The 20,170-nt window shown below is 39.5% G+C and overlaps 1 protein-coding gene across 1 annotated transcript in view; it reads left to right on the top strand.

Annotated features, from left to right (window-relative positions):
- The window catches only part of CNTNAP5 (contactin associated protein family member 5), a 792,545-nt gene extending 781,505 nt beyond the window's left edge, over window positions 1–11,040 (top strand). The window contains exons 23-24 of the mRNA XM_041739874.1: window positions 1,088–1,159; window positions 3,735–11,040. Of these exons, the coding sequence (XP_041595808.1) occupies window positions 1,088–1,159; window positions 3,735–3,931 (269 nt within the window). The 3' untranslated portion in view covers window positions 3,932–11,040. The remainder of the gene's footprint in view (window positions 1–1,087; window positions 1,160–3,734) is intronic.
- The last annotated feature ends 9,130 nt before the right edge of the window (window positions 11,041–20,170 follow it).

Raw genomic sequence — 20,170 nt, 5'->3', positions numbered from 1 at the left:
GTAATAGAAGGAAACAGAATGTGACAGTTGACTAGCCTTGATTTGAATTCTAACTCTTATAGAACTCCAGACAAGTTACTAAAGAACTTCAATGTAGGGATTCCTGGGTGTCTTAATGGTTGGGCTTCTGCCTTCGAGTTGTCCCAGAGTCCCAGGATTGAGTCCTGTATCAGGCTCCCTGCAGGGAGCTTGCCTCTCCCTCTGCCTGTGTCTCTGCCTCTCTCTCTTTCTCTCTCTCTCTCTCTCTCTGTGTCTCATGAAAAAAATAGAAAACATTTTTAAAAACAAACAAAAAAACAAACGAATAACTTCAACCTAATCTCCTATCCATGAAGTGGGAAAAATAATACTTATGTTGTAGGCGTTTTCTGAGGATGAAGGGATGCTGATGTCAGCCAATATTGTATTGAACATTCCACGTGTGCTATATGCGTACATATGGATATCAGTACCCCCTTGTAATACATTTGCAGATTTGTTATTTAAAAATGTCTCTAGTTCAACAAGTGGCAGAGCAAGATTCAGATCCAGGTCTATGTGCCTTCAAATTTAGTGATCTTTTTTCTTTGACCATTTATGTTAATGTACATAGTGAAATCCCTCTCCCTGTCATTGAGGGTTTCTTGGGGGTGTTAATCCTCCAACACTTTTGTCTTTCCCTGTCAATGGGCTCAGAATCCTTGAGCAGCTAAAGAAACCTCTGAAGCAGAGAGCATATGCATGCTTGAGGTAAGAGGCTATTGTAATGAAGAGGGAGAGTCCAACCAGCAGAGAGGGTACCCTAGGTTAGGCTGGGAGGTAAAATGTAGGTGAAAGCAGATATGGGTGGGTTCTACCATCCTTTGTTTCAGCCAATTATCTTACAGCTGACATAGAAGCTACTAGTCATGGAACTATGGGGTGCAAGTTTTGTACTTTTGTGTGTATGTTTGTCTGGGTTTCTAAAAAAAAAAAAAAAAGCAAGCTCACAACTGTTTGAGAGCACTTGGTCTAATCCACAGATATGTCATCATCTCAAGTCCATATTGTAGACCTCCTTCCTGTACTTTGAGTCAGGAGTGAGTGTCATGTCTTTTACTCTTTGCAGATCCCTTTGGGAAGACAGATGAGCGAGAACCACTCACCAATGCAGTTCGAAGTGACTCAGCTGTCATTGGAGGTAAATCATTCCTGTTGCTGAAAACAGAGGGGACATAAATGATTCTGTAGTTGGGAGAGATTTGATTCCTTCCTTAATTATGGCCTCCTAGCACACAGAATCCTGCATGGTCTGCAAGGCTGTGAGCCTTTTCATGAATAGCCATGGGTGCTGTATGATTCAAGGCACCCCCTCCCCCTAAGCATCCGCAGCTCCATGGACGCATCCTGCCCTTGATCCATCGGGCAGCTGGCTACCGAGTCAACAGCTGGAACATTTACTTAGCGACAGACAGTGCACTGTGTTCATCTCATCCGGTTGTCAGTTTTCCTAAAGCACAAACAAAGCGCACCAATAAAACATATGGGAAGAAGCCATGTTGGGGCAGACAGATGGGTGAAGCTCCAGTCCTGTTGGTTTTCTCCACCAAGTGATTTGGGTTGGATCTAATGAGCAGGGTGAAGCCCACAGGAATGGAGTTTCAAATCCAGCAGCACATATGGTTACAGATACAGATCTTGTCTGCTCTGCTGTGAGCTCAGCTCTCCCTCCCACCTCCCCTGTCTTTCCATTTTCTCACTGACTGCCGGTCTCACCTCTTTTTATCTTGCCTCAGCCTGGCCACTGCCTCCAGTGACTTTTTTTTCCCCTTCTGGGCTTTGCAAGACAGAATGATTCCCAAACCTTGTTTAACGTAAGGTGCCCCTGAAAGACTGAATTCATTGCCATCCAAGAACCATAGCTCTAGCAGGTGCCCCCATCCCTGCCTTCTGGCAGGCAAGATGAACTGATCCACACCAGATGGAGTTCTTTTAAAAGTCACCAGTATCCATTCATTTAGCTTCTATTTAATGAGTCTTAGCTATGGGTCAGGCCCTGTACTAAGTATAGGAATACATGGTGATAGACGCAGATGCTGCCCGCAGTGAGCCCACAGCCTGGTACAGGAGGGCACTGGTAAACAGAAAACGTTGGAACGGGTGAGTGGTGTTTTGAGGGGGGAGTACAAACGGCTGTGGGTGCACCATTACAATGCAATTGTGAGGGATAAAAACCATAACCTTTCCTTAAGAAGTCCTTAAAATGACTGACCTGAATTTCTGCTTCAGGGGAGAGAGTCCAACTTGATTTTTATTTGGCATTAAGAAACGTAGAAAAGAATGTGCCTGTTTCTCTTCCTACCGTTTCACATTTGACAAGAAGAGAAAAGACTTTTGTGACTGCTGACATTTTCGCACCCAGTAACGTGCTTCTGTGAGTCTCTAAGAGCAGGAAAGGCATCCCAGTCCCTTGGGAAAACTCCTCCAATCCTGAACAGTCTGCGTGCTAAAGGAGTAGAAACTGGTTCTGTGCTGTATCTCCTAAAGCTGCGGCCCGATCATAGGAGTCCCTCACTACGATCCAGTTTACTCATGTTGTTAACTTGGGTGGTTTTCCTCTGCCTTGTTCTAAAATAGTCAGGGAGGATGATGTATAATGGTTTTAGAATATTAAAAAAAAAAAAAAAAGTAAACCATCTTAATCATGGCCCCAGCTCTGATACAAATCATAAAAAATGTACAGTCAACATATCTAACTCTCAAATGCCCATACATGTAAATCAAAATGCAAGATGTCCAAAACTATCTTTCTAAAATAAGCATATTTCGCCACCATCCGTTCTACTTAGAAAAACAAAAAGAGCGGCATGTATGCTTTCTTGGGAATACATTTATATTTGAATATCATAAGCACACCTCAAAATTTAATGATGGAAAGCCCACATCCACGTATAGATGCATCCTCTCTTTAAGAGTCGCTAGTTTCTACATTGTCACCCTCTTTTTGCTGACTTTGTTTTTCTCATCCCCAGAGGCTGCTGGCGAAGGTAGGGACAAGACCTTTGAGTCAGCAAGGGCAACTTGCCGAGTAGAAGCAGTAAAATCACATGCAATCAAAGCAGGCAGAAATCCGACCTAACTGGAAGAAGTTTGCCATTTCAGTTGACTCTGAGCCTCCGATGATCGAGGCATACTGTTTCTGAACCGTCCCATGTCTAGCAGAGTGCACAGCCGTGAAGAACACCCTACATGTTTGGGAAGCATTCCATTATTAACAACAACAACAAAAAAGTTTAGCAAAGCAAACATATACCAGAAACAAATTTAGATCAGGAGAATATGTACTGAGGCCTGGGATGCTTCACTATGGTTTTCTAGGGTGCTAAAGTAGTTCTAAAATACTCAGTGGTAAGAAGTGACAAATGATTAACCATCACAAATATGCTAATTAAATGATTCTGTCGCATTCTTTAAATCAGGTCTTGAGGAAATAACTAAGAAATCCTTTGCCAGGCTGAGTCCATATCTAAATGATGACATTCTCCGATTTAGACTGACTTTATTCCTGGCCAGTCTGGAAGAGGAGATTTTTCAGTAACTGAAGACTGAATGCAGTTTAGCTGGTCTTCAGGTCTAAGCATGCAGCAGGGTTTGTTGCTGTTGGTTTTGTCTTGTTTCTTTCTCCTAAGTGCCTTCCCTGTCTAGACTGAATCACCTCTTTTGAGTGGATGATCTATGATGATTTCCATCTCTCTTTCTTTCCTCTTTATCAACAGGAGTAATAGCGGTGGTGATATTCATCATCTTCTCTATCATCGGCATCATGACCCGGTTCCTTTACCAGCATAAGCAGTCACACCGTACTAACCAGATGAAGGAGAAGGAATACCCAGAAAATTTGGACAGTTCCTTTAGAAATGACATTGACTTGCAAAACACAGTGAGCGAATGTAAGCGGGAATATTTCATCTGAAAAACTGCAGGGTCACCTAATATTCTCTTTTGGGTTGTTGTTATTTTTTTTTACTCCTTTTTCCTCTCTTTTAATTTTGGTCATTCTCCTTTTCTTATTAGTTTGCCAATTATTTTTGGCACATACCCGTATCAGCCACAGCTTCTATGTCCCCTTAACCCAGCCCAGAAGACCAGGCAGCTATGGCCACTGCCTTCCTTTCTGATAAACTTATTGTGATGATGATGATCACTCAAGAGACTGACTTTGCTCCTCTAGATAAAGAAGAGACACATGTGTGCACATGTGCATATTTAGTTCTGTATTTCCAGTTTCCAAGTAAGATGCACTCTTTAGTTCCACAGCTGTTCTGTCTTGCATTAAACCTCAGGCTTGCTTTGAACCTGAGCTCTGTGACTTAGGCTTATGACACTCATCCTTGACATCCTCCCCCATCTCAAGTTCATTCCTACCAGGGAACTCAGGGTAGAGAAAGAAGATGCTAAAGGTCTGGTTCGCTTCAGTGGCACTTTCAAAGGAATAAGAGAGGTTTGTTATGTGTTGATTTTCCTTAGCAAGGGACGCCCATTGCCCTAACTCATCACCTTTTTTTTCACTTTGACTCTTATCCCCTGAGTATTTCAAATATAGGATTCCTGACAGTAGTGAGCTATTCCTTTGCTCCTTTCTTACCAGTCTCTCCTGGGGCCGACACTTTAGAACAGCACACAATAGCATAAACCTAGGGGAAGCATGGAAAATAGTAGCTTGAAACTAGGAGGTAAAAAAGGAAGCTGCTAGGAAGTAGATGTTCTATAACTTCAAAAATGCCTCTTCCAATTTTGTAAGAAATGTTAGCTAGGTTATTCCTGGGATTATTATACTGAGGTATATATATATATACATATATAAGTTGCTGCAGCATAAAGAAATTTAAATAAAAGTCTAAAATAGCACCTGTCCATGAAAGAGTTTAAACCATCTTAACTGAGCTTTAAAAACAAAAACAAAATTTAAGAAAAAATCAAAACTGCGTGGAAGAAGAGAAATACCAAGCAGGGTTCTTCCCTTCCATCATCTAGTCACCAAAGATCTGGTGAATAAAGCAAATGCAGATTTCATGTTTTAGGGCAGACACACATGATCCACCTCTGTCCATAGAGCCATTCTCTGGAAGGTTCGAGGTGTACTGACTGATGGAGCATATGATTTGTGAAGTGAATCCTCCCTGCTTAGTTTCAGAGGAGCCCATAAGTTCTACAGGAGATCACATTTTCAAGTCATCTCACCCTATGTATATAAAGCCCCCTCCCCATCTTTGTGTAGGCATAGACTCCCAGATGAGATGACGGTACGTTTCAGCACCTTTTCCCCTCTGGATAACAAAGCTTCAAAGAAATACAGTCATTGCTTCAAGAGGGCATCTCCAGTTCATTCATGAAGTGGTGGTAAGAATCCTGACGATTTTTTGCTATGGCAACAGGTCTAGATCTTTGCTTCTGGGCCATCTTGGAGAAAAAGAGAAGGGGAAAACAATATCAATCCTTCAGAATGCTGGGAATGCCGATATAATGATCCACAGATGTGGAAAGTACTTGCCGATTCTCTTTACAAGACAGATTTGGTTTGGGAAACAATTACCACATCGGAGTTTGCCAGCCTTGACAGTTAGCAGACGTTCCATCTTGTTCTTAGAGTGTCTCTCGCCTCTGATTATTTAACACTCCCCTGCGTGGCCAGATTCCCAATGAACAACTCATTAGCTCCATCTCATTTCAAATCCATTTCAGGCTTTTCTTTCAGTGTCTGAGCACATGGGTAAGGATTCATCTTATAATCATATTTCTCAAATTGAGGGTGTTGTTCTAAATATACATTCTCTTCTAAAAACTTTCTGTGGATTCTTAATCACTTCATCATTATATCATTTTGCTAGTAAACTTATTTAAAGTGGTTCCAACATGAGCATCTTTTTTTTTTCCTTCTAGCTTTTTAATAAGATGAATGATCCATCAATAAGAGGAAAGGTTTTTAATATTGTTTTCTCCTGCCCTGTCCACCTCTATTTCCCATTTTCATTTTTGAATTTTCTACTTCCATAAAGGCTGTATAAATCAGCCTTTTGCTTGGATACATAGTCCTTTGTCCCCTGAAATAAAAGTCACCATGAAGTGCAATGGGTTTAGCCTGAAGCATCTCCAATAATGAAGTGGAAAGGCAAAGGAAGGTGTGAGTAATAAAACTGGGACCCCTCATTATTGAAGTCTCTGAGAAACGAGGACTATATTTTGCTGACATGGTGCTAATAGAAGAAATGGAGAACTAGCAAAGGCCAACTCAGAGTACTTGCTTTCCTCATCTACTTATACATGCTCGTAGGTAGTTCTATAGTGTGAAGAATATATGAAGCTCTATCCTTGCCGCATCTGCACTGCAGAATCCACCAGCACGCCTCTCCGTGCACGTAGACGATGTACACATATGCACGACGTATCCAGACCTATGAACCAATGCCAAGACCGTGCAATCAGCACATCACTCTTACAAGTAGAGTCTCAGGGCTAAACCAGAATTACTTTTACAGGGTTGGATTATTTCATAACCCCAGAGAACACTAACTTTCACTAGGTGTATATGGAAATAAGCAAGCTGCTCCCTCCAAAGCAAAACACAATTTCCCCTCAGAATTAAGTGCTAACTCTGCCTGTCTTTCCTCAGTGGTACCAAATCCATGTAGTTTTGTGCAATTGTTTAATTGTGTGAGTGTTTGGATATTTGAGTGATTATAATCTAAAACGAATAGTCTTTGAAAGCATTCTGACCCTCCTTAATCACTGTTTTTTGCTTGGATAATCAAGGTCCCTGACATGCCAGCTGGACCACCATAATCCTCCACTGTAACACTTGGTCCTTGGTAACTGCTGATTACAGAAAGATTTTATGGAGTGTGGTCACTTTATAGCAAAACCAAAAACACCTGTGCAATTTCACATTCTAAGGGGCATTTTTTATCGATGTAATTACCACCAAACAAGCTTATTTATGTAGCAACAGTATATTTGCTTACCCTAAAATATATTAAACACCCATTGCATCACTCATTGTGCATATAGGTTAGACTGCCATGGTCTCTATGAGAATTAATCTAGAGAATTAGACATTTGTCACTTCTCTAGATATACGTTTATGAATAGCTTAGCCTCTTCTATTCACTCTCAACTGCATATGGGAGATTTATTTTAAAGGTCCTGAGACTGAATTTTTAAAACAGTTTCTGTTCTCTTTAGTAATAACAGAGGTGGTATAACCTGACTTCTACGCCACCCCAGGGTAGCAGGAGCAGGATCAGAACAAAAGAAATAAACGTTTTTCTTTCTTTGTTCATCATGACGTATTTACTGAATGCCCGGTGCTCCGAGGGTTATGCTAGATATGGGCTGTACAATAATAAAGTATACCTTGTTCTTGCCCTTGGAAGAGCTCAAAGTCTATCAGGGTGGGTACATATTGTTGTAACAGGGGTATGCAGAAGGTGCTATAGAATGGAAAGCAAGGTCCAGCACAATCATTTTTGCAGAGCCTTGGCTAGAGACTCAAGCAGATGAATTTCTGGAAATACTCATAATTTTTTTTCTTGCATAGCCCACCTTAACAAGCTGCTTTGTTTCTCTTCCTCAAAGCAAGTATCTACCTATGCAGATATTTTTCTCTAGAGGGAAATAGACTAACTCTTTAGGAACAGCAAGAAAAGATGACCCTTGTCTCTAAAGAACTTTGGAGGAGGGCGAATTCTCTCCATCTTTACTTCGTTTCAGGTTGGGGGATTCTGAAAATCCTTCCCATCAATCAGACCTGATAGTGACGGCTTGGGGACCCTCCCTGGGGTAGAGACAAAAAATCTCCATTTCCACCCCTCTCCTCTTTTATCTGTTCTTTCAGTGCCATGTGTTTATGAGCTTTTGCATCTCATTTGCTCTTCCGGATGACACTTAAGGTGTCTGCTGTCCTTCCGCCCCTCCTAAAACTCTTCTTTGTCCCCATGAACCATTTGACTCTATTTAGAATGATCTCTGAGAACTAAATGAAGTATCTTTGAGTAAGTAACTGACTAAAAGTTGTTGGCCGTCTACGTGAGGTCTCACCTCTGTACTCCGGGTGAGTTTTTTTCCAATCCTGAAAGTCACACCTGTCTCTTCTCTGCAGGAAGCTTATTCACTTACAGGAGCCTCACTGGGAGGCTACAGAGTGTCTTTTCCAAGATATTCAAGGAAATAGAAATCGGGCTGTTGAAATCTTTCTTATAAAAGCCTTGACAGTTTGTCTACCAACATCCTAGATTCCTCTGAATTCCCTCATAGCTGCAATCCATCAAATCCACATTGTAATACCAGCTCGCCAAGGGGAATTTGAGACAGTGTGTAGCTCTGCTACTCATTTTTCTTTAACCTAAATGCTTTGACATACTTAGGCTTCAATTGTCCTACAGATCACAAGTGGACCAAATAAATAGAGGTTTCCTTGTTCCTGTAGATGTGAAAGTGGTTAATGGAAGAAAGTGTAAGCAAACCCCAAACTTTCAGAATACCTGGAGGATCACTGAGTGCTATTTCATGTCTCTCATGCAGTTTGAAAATGTTTTCTTTATTTTTATTTTTTGAAAATGTTTCCTTTAAAAGGCACATAGTGTACTTGAATTACTTCCACATACTGTTCTTGGTTCCTTGTCAACCTGTACTCTTATACCCGCACCCTTACTTGGTGGGCATTGCAGATTTGGGTGTCCCCAGTTTTCATCTCTGCTTCCACAAATCCTAAATAGTTGAACCTTTTAAAGGGAAAAACAGTGTAAACAGACACATACACAAAGACTTTGTAAAATAGGGCTGTTAGTCAAGCTTTCTTCAGGATGTTCTACATACACATCTGTTTAGTAGGGATAGACAAATTTCCTCTTGAGTTGGCAGTTATTTGAAACCTTCATATAAGGTTTTAATATTGAACTCTTGCTATGTTTGAGTGAGTTTTCTCTTATTTTGCACTAAGGTACTCTGAGGAAGAACAGAAAAGCACATTTTTTTTTAGTGAAATATTGTACTTTGTAAGCTAGTTGTCCGTCTTTTGTAATGTTTATAGACTACAAAGTGGCTGAGCAGACATGAGCAAGGATAAAGGCAAAAGCTGGTGTTGGTGTTTTGACCACACCTGCCAAGAACATGTTGAGGAGGAAGAGGGAATCTGTGGCAACAATTGGTGGCCTCTCAGATGTAGACGGTCATTGTTCCCATCATGGATCAGTGGCAGCAGCTCTTCCCATGCTCTTGGCTCCTAAATCAGGAGTTCCTTCAGTGCATTTGGACCATTGTCTTACACATTAGGGAAAGAGGCAATATCATGGGGTTTACATAAATAATTCATTACCTACCTTTGCATGACACATTTTTTACCCTTCCCAGCCTATTCCAACCACATCTTTTTTTTCTTTTAAATTATGTTTATTTCCTCAAGATTTTCCCAGGATGCTTTAGTGCTATCACCACAATGATCTATCCTGACCAGGTTGAACACCCAGATGCAATTTTAAGGAAAAGAAACTGTCAAAAAAACCTCTTAGGTTCACTATCCCAAATCAAAACTCCCATGAGTGGAAGGCTTGAGGTCCTTAAATCAGTCTACTGGTCCTTCTTTCCCCTTCATTGGTCCTGCCATAGGCATGACACATTATAAAAAGATACGATACTCTCCATTCCTGATAGTGAATACTCCCAGGGACCCACCATCTAACACTATTTGTAAACACTGCCTTTCTTAATCATTCCCAGTGACACAGGGAAAATTTTACAAAATACCAGTGTAAACTTTAGAGAGTAGTACTAGACCATGACCAAAGATGAATCTAATCGTTTCAGTAATTAAATACTGGTCTTATTTTCATTTGCTTCATGTTCTCCCATGCCTCAGATGCCAGAAGTAGCCTCAGAGGACATGAACAAGGTGCTGGGCATGACAAAGGAGCATTGTATTACCCTGCAGACTCTTTGGAAGGCACATAAGTAGAAACTTTCAGTGAAACTTTAAAGATAATATTCACAGGCATCTGCCTAGTCATATTTTTCCATTATAGTCAACCCCATCCCAAAGGCTTTACATGAAATATTAACATAGTCTCTTCTATTTGAACGGCAGTGTCAAACTGTGTAACCTTGTCCTGCCTTAAATACTCATGCAAAAAATACCAAACCCTGCTTTAGAGCAACATAGTTATAGGATGAGGAGGACTTTCCATTTAGTGAGATCTAATGCCAAGACTTTTCTCCTTCTGAAGCCAGTAGTTGACAGGCCTTCTGATATTCTGGGCCGTCTTGGGTTGTCACTTCCCTCAGTCAACTGGTAGAGGCAAAAAGGGTGCAGGGTTGTTACTGGGAATACACATGCCCGCTGAGGGGGGAACCAGGAGTCTGCCTCCAGGATTTGACAGGTAAGGAGTCAGTAGACATTTTCAGTTAAAAGGCTGGATGGTCAATACTTTAGGCTCTGAAACCAGACAGTCTTGGTTGCACATATTCACTTCTGCTTTTGTAGCAGGAAGTGGGACATACGTGCCATGGGAACATTCCAATAAAACTTTATTTACAAAAACAGGCAACTGGTCATATTTGGCCCATGGACTGCAGTTTGCTGATCTCTGTGACAGAGCGTTATTACCATGTCCATTTCAAATGGGATATCAGTCTCTCTGGCATGCAGTGGCCCTCATTTTTTGAGGAATTAGAAAGAGTGGGAAGATTATTTTTAACAAATAAACAATAAAATGCAAAATAACCTCTCCCCTCAAAAACTATATGTTGGACTTTTTGTTATGGCAAAAGCACAAAACAGGTCACCTCTCTTTGTAGATCTGCCACAGTCTAGCTTTTCTTTGGAGCTTCTCATTTTTGTTCTTAAAACAGAATCCCAAGTGATGTTGCCTCGTTCCAAGTCAGTTTTGTAGACCACGTAACATGTCTTAATACACTGTATGGGGAAAAATAAAAGTTAGCCTTAGATTTCTTTGTTTTCTATGGTTACTGTTGTACAGAAGAAAGACTTAAACTGTAAATAATGTATATTTAATAAAGAGAGATTTTGTATGATTTTGTGTGGAAGCTAAATGTGTCTTGCCGTGTTTTCTTGGGTTAATGAAGTGTCAAACAATTAATCCCTTAGCTCCCATTCTCATCCCTTAGACCATTAACTCCCAGAAAACATGACCTGTTCTGTTGCTGGAGAAACATGAAACTCCCACTCCCTGGGTTTATTGATCTCAGCAGGCCTGAAAGTGCTGTCTTGGGCTGTCTCATCACTCAGCTGAATTATACTTGCCTCTGTGTCTGGCTCAAATGTGTACAAGAGCAAGCTCATTGACTTGGTCAAAAGTCACTTCAGGGCTCTGGAGCCATCCTGGTTTCAGCTTCCCACATGAGATCCTGGGCCTCTGTTAAGCCTTTATCAGAGCCCATTTCCAGCAGCCACATTTCTCACCTCACTTTGCCTTCTCTGTCTTTTCAGAGTCCTAAGTCTAACCATACTCTATGTGTTTAAGGTACTAAACATCCATTGTCATGAAACAGAACTCACTTCATATGTTGTTTATTGACATTTCTGTGGATGGGGTAGTTAGTCAACAAATAGACATGAAAAATTGGCAAAGTTTTTAGACAGGAGAGTGACACTGTCAGATTTACCTTTTATAAAATCACATATAACTTTTCAATGAATAATAGGCCATAGGCAAATATGAAAAGAGAAAAGAATGATTAGGATGCACCACTCCAATAGTGGTTTGGACTAGGGCTGTAGTAGGAAAGACTACCATAGTAGCTGGTCCAGACAAAACCCAGAGGGCTTGCTGATGGACTCAAAGGAGATTGTGAGCAGAAAGAAAGGAATCAAGAATGATTAGAATTTTAGGCTTAAGCAACTGAATGGACAGGAGCAAATAGCTTTGTTTTGGAGAATAGAAGCTGGGAAGTAGGAAGGGTGAATCATGAGTTCAGTTTGGGATTTTTTAAAGTTTGAGATTCTCTAGGCAATAAGTGGAGGTGTCAAGCAGGTATTAAGGTATGTGTCTGCCGTTCAGGAGTGTGGTCTAGTCTGGAGAGACATGTGGGAGACATATATATATCCATATGCAAGAGAGAAAGAAAGTCTGGTTGAGAATAACCAGGGCATAACTAGCAAACAGAGTCTGGTCTGTTAGAGGAAAATAAGGCAGATACTGAGGAAGGAACAAGACCAGGTGAGTAAGTTGGAGCCCAGAGAAACAAGTACTTAACCAAGAGGAAATGAATAGTCCTTAAATGCTACTAGAGACTAAGTCAGATGAGAATACACAAACACTACAGGCTTTAGCAAGATTAAAGTACTGAAGACCCTTCTTAAATCCACTTAATGAAGAAGTAAGGAGTAAATACAATTTTTAAGTCAACTGAAGGGATGGAGAAGCTAGAGGACAGCATGGGATAAGGCTCGATGCCATAATTATATGGTAGAAATGCATGGACTTTGTAGCCAGGCAAACCACCAGGGCTCAAATCCCATAAAGTACCATTATTTAGTTTTGTGACTTGAAATAAATTAACCACCATAATTCGTAGGTTTTGAAGATGTAAATCGGAAAATTAAAAACAAAACCTTTAATGGCCCTGAGTATCAAATGAAGTAATACATGCAAACCACTTAGCTGCATACGTGGACAGTAGAGCCCTCCATAAATGCTGTCATTAATTCTCTCTTTATCCTTTCCTAGTGTTTTGAAAACAAATGATACATATCATACATAATTTAATAAAGCCAGGTACAGAAAAGGCAGTCATGCTTTGTTCTGTAAGGAGGCTCGGTAGTAGTTTGCAAGCAGATTGGACTATGAAGAGGTCTTAAGTTCTAGCTCTGGCTCTGCCGTAAATGAACTTTTGAGATGCCCTTTCCCCACAAAAGCAGATACATGATTGTAAATAATGAAACAAATCAATTACTTTAAATGTCAATAATAATCTTTCATATTAGAGAACTTGACCTCATGGGCTTTTGGCCAGAAAGTGCTTCAAATTCCAACTCTATTAATTAGTAGCTGAAGGACAGTAATAAATATGTCCTTTCTTATCTTTGAGTTTCAGTACCTGATCATTCAATGGATTTTAAAACAACATTCATGTTAAAAATATATTAGTTTCCCTACTCTCTTTATCATGAGCTGCTTTCTAGTCATATAATCAGAGAGTAACTAATAAAGTTAATAAAGTTAATAAAGAACTATAATAACTTTATCCGCCTTGCCATATCCATATTTGATTTAAGCCTGTAAAACAAAAAAGAAAAAAAAATGGCCAAGTCCAAATGGACATATGGGGCGGAGGGCAGGGAAGGAATAACTACATGGTGTCCTTAATAATACAATTTTTAAACTGTGTGTATCGATTTCATTGTTCATGATGGTTCAAAAAGAACAAATTTCCAAGGGCCAACATTTGATCATGTAGATGGGCTCACATTGTCTGCACATCTGAGACAGGTTATACAGGCTCTGACACTGTGTGCCAGCTGCTGAAAGCCCAGTCTGAAATGTGAAATCCATCCGTGGGGAGGAAACACCAGCCAGCTAATGACAGCGCTGACTAGCCCAAAAGGCAAATCCGCTTCAGCTGCGCCCTCCAAGGAGCTCCAACTGTTCAAACAGGCCTTACTTAGAGCATATCTTTCACTGAATGGAGGAGAAATGTCATCAAGGGAAAGCACAGGAGGACTCTCCCCATAAAAGGGCAGGTGGTCGCTCTCAAGTCTCTGACACATTGGTTTGGAGAATGTGACAACTTGTTCTTGTCTCCAACGGCCTTTTGTTGTGTGCAAAGCTCTCATTTAAGAGACAATTTATGAAGAGAGAGAACTAGTATGAGTCAAATATTCTCATACAATAATAATGTAATAATAAAATAATTACCAATTGCCGTGGACCTAGTGTATGTCAAATATTTATACAAGCTACTTTTTTTGTCACAATGAAGCTATCAGACAGATATTGTTTTTCTCATTTTGCAAATAAATATATCTAGCATGAGAACATTGATTTGCTAAAAGAACTGCATAGTCTTTGATAATACAGATGCTTGGATTCAGCGCCCACTCTGTTATTTGTGTAGCTTTAGGCAAGGGTCTTACCCTATGTGTGACTCTGCTTCTCATCTGGAAAATAAGAATGTTAACTCCAATTTCACAGGTTGATATAGGTAGTTAGTGGAAGTGTAAAGATTTAGCCAATTTCAGCCTTAAACTACATATAGCTATACCCAGCAACAGCTAAAAAAAGTCAAATAATGTATTTTGACCCTGGTATAACTGCTCTGTTCCTAGCTTTTACTGCTCTATGACACTAGAGGAAAGTCTCCAATAAAGGGATAAACAAAAATGCCATAAATACCAAATTGAGGTGTTCTCAGACTATAACCACATACACTGAACCAACACTGAATCTGTGATACCAACAGAATATGTAGGAATCATTCTGTGTCTGTAGGAAACCCTCTGTGATAAACCTACTCACTGGGCCAATCTCCTGTGAATCAGGAGTGTAGCTGATCTTTATTTGCCAGATGTCTTTTTTTTTTTTTTTTTAATTTTTTTTTTAATTTTTTTTATTTATTTATGATAGTCACAGAGAGAGAGAGAGAGAGAGAGAGAGAGAGGCAGAGACATAGGCAGAGGGAGAAACAGGCTCCATGCACCGGGAGCCTGATGTGGGATTCGATCCCGGGTCTCCAGGATCGCGCCCTGGGCCAAAGGCAAGCGCCAAACCACTGCGCCACCCAGGGATCCCTATTTGCCAGATGTCTTAAGAGGCAGAGCCTCTTCTGGAAGACAATGACAGTATTCAATGTTCACTTAAAACCAGGGCCCGTAGAAAACATTTTTGAGCACAGAATTTTTTTTAAAGATTTTATTTATTTATTCATGAGAGGCACAGAGAGAGAGAGAGAGAGGCAGAGACACAGGTAGAGGGAGAAGCAGACTCCCCATGGGGAGCCTGATGTGGGACCTGATCTCAGGACCTTGGGATCAGGCCCTGAGCCAAAGGCAGACGCTCAACCCCTGAACCACCCAGGTGTCCCCAGCACAGAAATTTATAACAAGTAAAACCAAATGCTCCTTTCTAATAAACAGGCAGAGATCTTCCACCAGTCATGGCTCCATTTTGGAATTTTGGAGGGATATTCATGCTGTAGCATATTCTAATTCTTGTGGATCTTCTCTTTAGGTGTCTGTGAAGAAGCTGGTGAGCTTATTAAAGAAACTTTATGATAGACGTTAATTGAGAGCCTGCAGTGTGCTAGATGCTGCACTTCCCACGTATGCTTCTGTTTTTGTTTTTGTTTTTAAGATTTATTTATTTATTCATTCAGAGAGAGTGTGAGAGAGGCAGAGACACAGGCAGAGGGAGAAGCAGGCTCCATGCAGGAAGCCCGATGTGGGACTTGATTCCGGGTCTCCAGGGTCACACCCCGGGCTACAGGCGGCACTAAACCGCTGCCACCAGGGCTTCCCCATGCTTCTGTTTTTAAATTATAAGGAAAGGCAAAGTTAAAAATAAAACTGTCAGAAACCAAGTAAAAAGAGATCAATGTCATGTGACGTTCTTTAACATTTTATCTCATAAAAAAGACATCTAATTTTGTCATCCTTTAGATTTTGCAAGATAATTTTATAGTATTAATATTATAGTGTATAATATGAACTCTACTATATATTCTGAGAGTAACCATTAATTTTCTCTCTCATTTATTCAGCAAATATTGCTAAGCAATTTTGATGTGGATTTTGAGTGAGATGATCGGAATAATCACATAATATTTGGGGAGTCCAACAGATAAACAACAAACCTGTAGGGCAGGTACTATAGAGAATGCTCAGGTTCCAATTAGCACACATGAGCAGAGAGCAGGCATTTGACTAAAGAAGATGTGATTTCAGTTGTGTCCTGTAGGTCTAGAGGATGATCAGAAGTTAAGTCGAAAATGACATGTAAGAGAAAGGAAATAGCATTTGAAAAAAGGCACTAAGGCAAGAATGAGTGTACCCATTCAAGAAATTTTACATAGCTCAATGTAGCTTAGAATAAAGTTAGAAAGTTCTTATTCAAAAATGACAGGCAACTCAGCAAAGATGTGAGAATGACCTTTTATTTTAAAGTTTCCTCACTGGGATAAGGAAAGCAAAGATAGGAAATAAGGAAAGTGCAAAAGTGAAATGGAATCATATTTCAGTTGCATCATATTTAAGCAAGTATTAGATGAGATTTGATATCAGAAGATTTCCATTTGGTACCATCCCTCCCTTTTCCAGCTATGTAGACCAGAGGCAGTTGAGCCACTATTTTGAGCTTTAGGTGTCTGATTTATAATATGAATTGTTATGAGTAATTAATGAAAGAAATACAAAAGTATTTTAAAAACTACAGAGAGCAATACAAATATTATTTTTATTGCACCTTCAAGCTCAGACTGGGAGAAAATATACATCAATTTTAGCAGGGAAAGATAGTAAATATTTTGGGCTTTAAGGATCAATGTCTATTTAAACCATTCAACTCTGCTATTTTAGTATGAAAGCAGACGTGGACAGTGTGTGAGTGAATGAGTATGGCTGAGTTCCAATAGAACTTTATATATGGAAGCTGAAATTTAAATTTCATAATAACTTCCATGAAATTTTATTCTTCTTTTGGTTTTGTTCAAACATTTACAAATGCAAAAAAAAAAATGCTTAGCTCACAAGCTATGCAGTAACAGACAATTGGCCAGATTTGACCCATGGGACATACTTTGTAAATCCTTTAAGTAGACAAATATTCATTGAATTTGAAACCTATCTTGTCTTAGTGTTAAAAGTGGATATATAAAATATATACTTGTTTTCTTTTGGAGACCAATACCATGAAAATGTACATGCAATGTAGGAAATAAGGCTGAGAATGGGGAGAGGTCTCTAAGTGGTGTGGGATGCAAGAGATTAAGACTGCTCTTGAGTTGGTTGAATGGAGAAGAGTGTAAAGCAGCTCCTTGGGCTACAGCTTCTACAGGCATGAGCTGGATGACCTTAGTTTCCTGCTTACCTCAAAAAGCTGCCGTGGAGATAAGAAACAAACAGGTTATGAATATGAAAACACTTATCTATAAAACATATGAATGTGAGTTATAATAGAGAGACACTCTGTTGTAATCTTGTTTGTTCAGATTGAAAGACCCAAAGGAAATTAGCAACTTTTGCAGAAATCATGGGATATGACCAGATTACATATTTAATTTTGTGATCAAGTTAATTAGGTTTAGCCACTTTAAAGGGAAATAAACATACTTGTGGAGAAAGGCAGTTTCTTTTGCTCAGTAGAGAGGATATTAATGTATGGGATCAATTGGATAATTTTAAGCTTCTAAACCTATGCATAATTCATGGACAATGGGTATATAGTAAGATATTGAATCCTTAATCCCTTGGTGAGGAATCCCTGCCAGACTTCAGGTGGCTGGGACACTCCAGCTAGTGAACTTGTCCAAAGCTCCTGAAATGATGGCCTTTTAAGACAGCATTGTACGGATAGTGGATCAAATTCAGTAATTCCAGATCTCCATTGTTGTGTTGGGATAGACAGTACAGACAAAATAGTTAAGCAGAAAGCATAAAGAAAGGCAATTTAAGGATTAAATTTAGGAAGACTATAGCTAGCAAGACAATGCCAAACAAAGGAAATGGAGGGGGGAAAAAAGCTGAAAATTTACATAAGACAATTGGTCAAAAAGTTTTGTGCTCTTCTAGAAAGGAAGAGCTCTTAACAGAAAGCCATAAAAATCCTGAGGGTTTGTATAGCTTTTTCACTTCTCACTTTTAACACAACTGGATGTGAATTCTTGAGTTGAATAACTGTCAGTTTTGTTGCAAGGTCAAATCTAAATGTTGAAAGGTAAAGAACCAGGAACAGTGTCATATTTAAATCAGAAGAATTGAATGCCATGCTCTTCAGGCTTTCAATGAGCTTGGCCATGATCCCTGGCATTGACCCTAACTACCTGTTCTAAAGAAGGAAACATTCAGAAAAGTCAGGAAAAAAGAGAAAGAGGAGAGAGAGAGAGAGAGAGACAGAGAGACAGAGAGAGAGAGAGAGAAGAAGAAAGAAAGAAAGAAAGAAAGAAAGAAAGAAAGAAAGAAAGAAAGAAAGAAAGAAAAAAAGAAAGAAAGAAAGAAAGAAAGAAAGAAAGAAAGAAAGAAAGAAAGAAAGAAAGAAAAGATCCTAGCAAACCCATTAAATAATCCATCTGGGGTAATCTAAAGTAGCATTAAATGTTATTGTATTAGAACACAATATTCTGGAAGAAAGCAAAGCTTTTTAGATCAATTTAATTTATTTCAGCAAAAGGGTATAAGAACACAAGAATAAGGTAGAAAGAATAAAAGTCATTTATCTTCTTTTCAAGAAGGCTTCGATCAATCTCAAAAGACTCTTTCTCCTCTGTGTATTATTCATACATGCCATAGATATTGGCTCCACAGCTTTTCTCCTATTGCAACATAGGTATCCCTCTGTTAAGACTTTGCTTACCTTTTACCTGTTTCCAGTCTTGCCTGTCAGTCTCTGAGAATTTTGAGGGCAGTGGCCAAGCCTTACTATTCTCCCTTATACACATAAGAGAAAACAGAAAAAATACAAAAGGTGTTTGGCCTCTCCATTCATATTGTTGGATGGATCAATGGTTAAATGTCAGGCTGAAATACCATGACAACTTTATGGAGAAATGTGGGACAAAGAGGTTTGTGATGAGTGCTCAGAAAATAATATAAAGTTTTTTTAAATATCTCCCACAAAATATTTTGGGCATGATGAAATAAAAAATGAGGTAGAACATAAATCCCTGAAAACCTTGAAGAGAATAATTTTTTATCTCAGAAAATTTAACTACTGTCTTTACTTTCTTGTCATCAAACATTCATTGAGTTTCCTTACACTGAGTTTCATAATTGTCCTTTAAATGTAACCTCATGTTAAGGAAATCATTTAAAAAGTTTTAGTTGATTATTAATAACTGATGAGGAGACAAGTCTTACATTCAATTTATTAAAATACATTCAGGTAGTAACGTGGTAGGCTACCACAGAAACGTCAGTTATTGGGCTAACTGCTCATTGATATTGTTTTTGTTTAATGGTGAAAAAATAAGCACTAATATTAAAAACTCACACACCTGTCAGGTCTTCAGTAGTCTGAGAGATATGGGATGACTGATGCTAGTTCTGGGTTTGAAGGCATTAAGGTCAGGCTGGAGTAGGATTTTGAGTAGTTAACGAGGTACCATCTGAACTGTGGTTTGCAAACACTTCTAGTAGCTGTGCGTATTGGGACGCCTGGGTGGCTGAGTGTTTAAGCATCTGCCTTTGGCTCAGGGTGTGATCCTGGGCCACACATCGGGCTCCCTGCATGGAGCCTGCTTCTCCCTCTGCCTGTGTCTCTGCCTCTCTCTCTGTGTCTATCATGATAAATAAGTAAAATCTTTTAAAAAAATAGTTTTGCATATTAATTTCTATGGAATAGGGACGTCTGGGTGGCTCAGCGGTTGAGCCTCTGCCTTTGGCTCAGAGCATGATCCCAGGGTCTGGGATCGAGTCCCACATTGGGCACCCTGCGTGGAGCCTGCTTCTCCCTCTGACTGTGTTTCTGCCTCTCTCTCCCTGTGTCTCTCATGAATAAATAAATAAAATATTTTAAAAATAATTTCTATGGAATACTAAAATATTATAGAAATAAAAAGGATTGCATGAGTAATTAATCTTTGAGGAGCAAAATATATTTTCTAAATCTGGCACTTCAATGTATGTGGGCAAATTGTAAGAGTCTCTGAAGTAAAGAAATACAATGAATTTTGTTTATCCCATGTATGTCAATGTTTTTGAACATGGAACATCCTCTCCCAAGCCCCATTAATTAGCTTCTATTTATGGAAGTGAACTGTACACTGATCCAGGAGTCAAAAGGTCAGTGAGATCCTACCATCAAATCTATTCCTGACACATTATTTGACCTTGAACAAAACAATTCTACTTTCAACAACACAGTTTCCTCTAATGTAAAGTGAGAGAGCTGATCCACAGGTATCTCAGCACCATCACTCCCCTCCAGCTCCATGACAGAAAGGCCTTGACAGAGAGGACACGACTTCCTCTATATTGATTTTCCACTGAGTCTAA

The sequence above is a fragment of the Vulpes lagopus genome, chromosome 24 (assembly GCF_018345385.1).
Source record: "Vulpes lagopus strain Blue_001 chromosome 24, ASM1834538v1, whole genome shotgun sequence".
Taxonomy (NCBI): domain Eukaryota; kingdom Metazoa; phylum Chordata; class Mammalia; order Carnivora; family Canidae; genus Vulpes; species Vulpes lagopus.
This window is presented reverse-complemented; position numbering and strand designations above follow the sequence as displayed.